The sequence below is a fragment of the Myripristis murdjan genome, chromosome 19 (assembly GCF_902150065.1).
Source record: "Myripristis murdjan chromosome 19, fMyrMur1.1, whole genome shotgun sequence".
Taxonomy (NCBI): Eukaryota; Metazoa; Chordata; class Actinopteri; order Holocentriformes; family Holocentridae; genus Myripristis; species Myripristis murdjan.
Genome location: NC_043998.1, coordinates 9823620 through 9829890, shown reverse-complemented (window position 1 = coordinate 9829890; position 6271 = coordinate 9823620). Strand labels below are relative to the sequence as shown.

The 6271-nt window shown below is 40.2% G+C and overlaps 1 protein-coding gene and 1 long non-coding RNA gene across 2 annotated transcripts in view; one reads left to right on the top strand and one right to left on the bottom strand.

Moving 5' to 3' along the window:
• Nucleotides 1–1508: 1508 nt before the first annotated feature.
• Nucleotides 1509–6271, bottom strand: part of lrp2b (low density lipoprotein receptor-related protein 2b) — a 50549-nt gene continuing 45786 nt past the window's right edge. The window contains exons 73-81 of the mRNA XM_030078647.1: nucleotides 5985–6072; nucleotides 5784–5848; nucleotides 5545–5698; nucleotides 4509–4578; nucleotides 4185–4316; nucleotides 3856–3948; nucleotides 3442–3525; nucleotides 3038–3094; nucleotides 1509–2282 (exon numbers count right to left, since the gene is read on the bottom strand). Of these exons, the coding sequence (XP_029934507.1) occupies nucleotides 2280–2282; nucleotides 3038–3094; nucleotides 3442–3525; nucleotides 3856–3948; nucleotides 4185–4316; nucleotides 4509–4578; nucleotides 5545–5698; nucleotides 5784–5848; nucleotides 5985–6072 (746 nt within the window). The 3' untranslated portion in view covers nucleotides 1509–2279. The remainder of the gene's footprint in view (nucleotides 2283–3037; nucleotides 3095–3441; nucleotides 3526–3855; nucleotides 3949–4184; nucleotides 4317–4508; nucleotides 4579–5544; nucleotides 5699–5783; nucleotides 5849–5984; nucleotides 6073–6271) is intronic.
• Nucleotides 5139–5979, top strand: LOC115378395 (uncharacterized). Its single transcript, XR_003930117.1, has 2 exons — nucleotides 5139–5172; nucleotides 5416–5979. It is a non-coding gene; the product is annotated as an uncharacterized LOC115378395 (long non-coding RNA).

The following is a 6271-nucleotide window of genomic DNA, read 5'->3' as shown; positions in this document are numbered from 1 at the left end:
AGCCCACGACCTGTCGCACATGCGTTTTTGTTCGAATAATAGAAAAACTAAATGAATGAATACGCGCGAATATGAATAATATTTTTTTATTACATTTAGTGTAAAAGTTGCAAAAAAAAAAAAAAAGAAAAAGAAAAAAGTTCATATCAAATTTCAAATAGGCTCTGATGTCATAAGTAGCCTGATACTAATTAGTGCTGGATGACACCAACAAAATTAAATATCACAATATATTTGACCGGATACATCCATATTGATATTGTGATGATGTTGTGATTGTTTTCCTGAGATATTTATACACAGGAGATCTTTGACACAAACATCATCGGTAATGTGGTTATGATGAACCAAGCAGGTAGATGCAAGAATAGAATAGAAAAGTTGCATTCTTTTGTAATAAGTAAAAAAAATACATCCCTTTACTGTAATGGAGCCTTTAAAATAAAGACAAGACAGTACTTACCACATCACAATATTAATAACATTGCGATATCACCCAACTCTAATGCAATATGAAACCATAAACATTTCCATAATTAGCACTTTGTTCAGCATAATTTTAACGACTTAAAGCAAGAACTATTTCTCAGCTTGAAATGTGTCCAGGGGCATATGTGAAATTTGTATTCAATTAAGTGTTTCATGAACGTTGCATTTCTAATAGCCCCTGAAGGCAGCATTGTAAACACGCCCCTTTCCAATTTGTCCCTCGATGCTGAGCGCCTCTCTCTCTCCCAGTGAGTGGTACATGCCTCAGCTAATAAGCAGAAATGCCTTGTGGGAGACCAAAGAAACCAAAAAAACCTAGTCTATGAATCACCATGAGCCACATAAACAGGCTGGTCCCAGGACCCCCACCATTGTGTTTCCTCTCCTCTCCTCCTCTCTCCCTGTCCACTCTTTGTCTTTCTTGCCGTATTCCCTGCGCCCCAGTTGCTGTACACTCCTGGGGAGGAGACCTTGATTTGCTGAGACATTTATAATGGTGAGAGGGGAGGGATGAGAGGAGAGGAGAGGATGACAGCAGTCGTCGCTTTTTGGTCTGTGATCACAGTGGAGAAGTGTGGCTGTCTGTGTGATTGAATGGGTGATGACAAAGCGTTTCAGCTCAGTTCAGTGGGTCACCCGGCATTAGACAGTTAATCTGATGTGAGGATGGCAGCTATTCTAGTGTTTAGTATCTAGTGGGAGCTGGAGTCTCTCCGTAATGTCAGATCTCTCTTTGATTTGTGCACCATCACACAAACTAAGGAGTAGGAGGGCTGTGCGTCAAGGCAAAGGGTGGGGAGAGAGTGTGTGAGAAAGAGGGATGAAGATAGACAAAGAGAGGAAGAACAAATGTGATGAGAGAAAAGAGAGAACTGCTTTTTGGTTAATCAAAAAAAAAAAAAAAAAAAAAAAAACGTTCAATATCAGCGGCTTAATCTAGTATTAAGAAAGCTGGTGGTGCTGGCAGCTCTGGCATGGATATCTGGAATGCAATTAACTGTAAAGCACATCCCCAATCATTTGCAGTCAAATAATTACACTTTTTATTGAGCAGATAATGCACAGAATTACAAAAACTGAAGGCTCTTCAACAGTGTGACTCCGATAAGCACAACGCACTTAAAGACTTAAAGCAACATAACAAACCATAACAGAGCCATTTAAGTGTTTTGATCAGTGCAATTATGTCTGTTAATGTTATGGCTATACTAAACTGATGTGAAGTGATTTCCTTAAAAAAATGGATGTGTGGCATAGAAATTGTGGTTTTGGTGTTATACAACCTTATGAAGCTGTTTATTTTTTGAAAAACTATAATTTTTCTATACTTATGCTCATTTGCTGCTCTGTCATTTCTATGCAATTCTAAGTTGAATGTATCTTCATTCAAATGTAATGATGCTCCATTCGTGCTGCATATTCAACCACAAGATTTTTGTACAAAAGTCAACCGAAGTGGCACAAAAATAGATTTCACAGTGAGTCATTATGTTTGCAATGCACGGAGAAAAAGTTAAAATAGTTAACAAAGAAACTCAAGCTGGCAGATGATCGTTTGCAACATTGTGAGTGTAGACATTTTACATCAGTGCCCAGCTGGAGTGGCACAAGCAGCCGTAACGGTGCTAATCTAACGCTCTGCTTACTGCGCACAGTTAACACGGCTAGATAGGAATAAGGCTTTGTCGAGTTTTACTCCTGGAGTCGCTGGTCTGCACTTAGCCCTGATGTGGGAGTCAGATCAGATGTCATCTCTGGAGCGGCTGGATGGGAATGACCCTGTTGGGAGTTCACTGCAAGGAATCACAAAGGCAGAAATGGCATGTATTGTTACCAAGCTGTGTGTCAGAGGTGAATACATAGAGTTTATACACACACAATAAAACCATCTTACATCCTCAAAATGTCAAATCTTTGTGGAAAAAAGGCTTGTGTCACATAACCTTTTCACATGAGTTTTCACATGATAGCAACATAACTTAGCCATTCAGTTTTTCCCTTAAATATCGCCTCCTTAGGATTAAAGTTAGAAAAAAAAAAAAAAAAAAAAAAAATTCCCCATATTGTACAACATTGTGACATGCATATTCTGTATCTGTTGGTTGCAGTGCTTTACTAAAGCAACATTGCATTTATATTAAGTGAAATATTTAAACCTAAGATGGCATCGTTTTGTGGCTGCACTATTACATCAAATAGAAAATATCCACGTGTCTTGTGCATCATTTCCAATATGATTTCCTGTAACTTAGCAACACATATTCGGTGTCTTTGGAAAACCTGACTAGAACTGTGTGTTTGAACAAAGCTCTGCTGCGTATTGTCAATTTTGAACCCAGCGACCAACAGAGCTCAAGAGGATAAAGACTCGTCTCATGATGCAATGAATTATGTAAGTTTTATGATCTGTGTGCTGTATCAAATTTTACAGTTCTGTGAGTAACACTGAAATTCATCCAGTCACACTCTGGCGAGCTATCTGTTGCAGAGTATTTATCCTTTTTTCCATGGCATATTTACTCCTGGCTTGTCATTGCTCAGTACTCACCGTGTATGTGGGATTTGCGAATGTGTCAACAAGGCTGTCATCCCCAATGGGTTCAAACTGCTGGGGGAAAAGACTGAATGAGATGCTTCCAAAAGTGTTTTTATGGAGTTTTGTGGAGAAATTGCACACATAAAAAGCTCACACGCAGTCACACGCACATAGGCACAAAAAGTTTTCACGTCCTGTTTCATGGCAAAACCACCACATGATGGTGAGCAGTGGAAGTGATTTTAGTTAACCTACACACCGCATACACAAACTGACTGTTGGCATGAACTCATTGCTCACTGGAGACTGCTGACACGAGCAGACAGTTTGAACCATTTGCTCACAAATCCTCCAGAGGACGCACTTATTTTGAGAAATTAACATCAGGTAACATTTGATACTGTCTCCATGGCTACCTGTGCGCTCGGAGCAGCTGGGTGTTCAGGGACGGTGACAACATCATTTGACTCTGAGCCATATGCCAGGTTCTCAAAGGCCTCCTACAATGAAAAAAACAAAGGCTTAAAAGAGGATCAAACCAGTTGATGGTCAATACATAATAACTTGATACTAAAAAATAACTGAAATAAAAAAAAAACAACTCATACTTTTAGAAGATGATTGTAGATAATTAAGTTTACTATGCAGTGCCTTAAGTTTCTTTGTTTAAATATTTTTTTAACTAAACTGAGAGACAAGAGTCAACATTATCTCCTGCTTTTCTCTGAAATGGATGTAGCATCTTGCAATGAAATTCTTCAACTGTTGAGTGTGAAATATTTTGGCAGGCTGCTCGCTGCAGGTGAACTCTTGATAATTGTGAAACCGACCTTGGCATCGATGGCACTAGCAGGTGTCGTTACACTTCTGCTGGGCTCGTCTACAACTTGGACCTCCTCCACATACAGGGGGTTACTGATGTTCTGCAGGGAACCAGACAGAAGGCATTTTTTTCCTTATGTCTCGTCAACAAGGAACAAGAAGTAAATGTGCTAAGGAAAAGTACTCTTGGTTCTAGGTTGCTGGCAATATTGTCCGCTGGCATTGCCTCAAAATTTTATCCGTGTGACATGTCATATATGCCGCAGGCTGCAAGCAAGAGGAGGTGTGTGCTGAATCGATGCGGTCTACTGAAGAGCAATGATTGCAGTTTATTGACCTTGTTTGTTCCATTAGGAGCAAAGATGGCGGTCGGTGTGCTGATGGCAGCAGGTTTTTCTTCTGCCTCGTATGCTGGGTTCTCAAAACTCTTGTCTTCATGCTCCACCATGGACACAGACATGCAGGGCACCTGGCACCAGACCGTACGGTTAGATGTTAGATATTAGGAAATAATGGCATTTGTCAAAAGTTTGTTTATATGATGCACAGGAGTGAGAAGTAGTGAAAAATTGCATTTATGATAAAAGTGAATGGCTGGCAGTTGATTGATTGGCTGTGAAACATTATCTCTTGTAATGCATGGCTGTGCAATGCCACTGACCGCATCCGAGCTCTGCCTTTCAGCTCCCACTGGTTCAGAGGTATTTGGAGACGAAGATGTTCTGAAAAACCTGGAAAAACAGATTTATGACGCAGCTGGAACATGATACATAAGACCACCTGTCCTGAGATGAAGCGGTGGGTGAAATGGTTAAATCTCCTTGGAGAAAGACAATGTTCACCCCTTATTTAAGCAAATTAAGAGTCTTTACAAAATTTCTATTTCAGAAAAGTCATTATCTGAAGTTGCTCCAGATTTCTTGAATACAAAGCATCCAGTTTGAGAAGATATTACAGTAGCATTTGTGAACCAAGGACTAAAGTTTCTTAGAATACATTAGAGCTTTAATTTGTTTTAGTTTGGTTTTCATTTTGAAGGAATAGAGTCATATTTCTAAGATGGTTGATATCTTATAATGGAATGAATCACTCCATATCTTATGTTACATCCCAATGTGAATGTTTATTCATTTGTGTGCTGCTGCTCTGTAGGCCTCAGCCCTGGACTCTCTCCCGCTCCTCCCTGTGTAGTGGGCGTTGCCAGGGTATTGCCAGCCAATCAGGGCACCCCAATTGCCTCATCAGCTGCAGCTGGAGGGGTATAAAAGCTGAGGAGCTGCACTCATTCTCTCTCTGCCATTTGCTGTTGCCTGCTGCTCTGTTTTGTGAGACTTTGATTTATTAAGATTTGTTCCATTTTGCCATTTTGTTTTCAGTCCTTTCTCTCCTGTTTTTGTGAACGATAGGAAGCTCTAGGTTTATAACTTCTTCTTTTCATTAGAGCAAGAGTCATTTTTGTTTCCCAGATAGGGACTGTTTTGTTTATTATGTTGGCCTGTGCTCTCCCTGATATTTATGCTCCAGAATCTGGCAATAAAACTATTGAAACTGTCCTTATGTCTCCTTAGGTTATTCATCTGGCTTTATGTTACTCCCCTGTACCCCTAGACCATCTTGGGGATGTAACATCTTTAGTGAGGAGACATATTTTGACAGCAGCACCCATCTTTGGTATCTCTCTTCGTCCTCTGACTCACCTGAAGACTGTCACGTTGGGCATGGAAGGCAAGGATGGCAAACTGGGCAAGCTGCTTTTGAGCGCCTGCAGCGGGTTGGATTTCCTCTTGGCAGCGTAGACCAGAGCAGCCAGTAGAATCACGATCACAACCGTCACCCCGATGGCTATCCCGACTGAGAGGGAAAGAGGGTCTTACTACTAAGAAAAGTTATGAAAACACAGAATTTGGCTATTATATTACAAAATCAACAACTAAACCTGATGATGCAACCACGTTGTATACATTTGTCTGACAGTAGTCTCCACTCCACTCTGGAGGGCACCTGGGAAACAGTTCAAGACAAGACTCAAGACTTGTGTACTTATTTCCAGCATTTCTTCATGTGTTTGTTGAGAAATGTATTTATGTATTCATCAGTTTTAAATTCTACATTTAAAACATTTCAGAAAAATGCTCACTTGCAAAGTGCCTTGTTGTCATCAAAGTAGCAGGTGCCTCCATTTTGACACTGGCATGGTGGGGGCATGGTGGGTTGTGGCTCAAACCCTGGAAAACATTAGATGAACCAAGAAATAATAGAGGTGGAGATATAGCATACAGTGTATGGCATTCTGTGTAATAAATGGCCTGCCGCAAAAGTGACAGTAGCATATCTATTGGAGGTTAAGGTTGTAAATTAACAACAATGACTCAAAAATTACATCAACAAAGGCTGGAGTTTTTGGCTTCTAAAATCATGCATGCA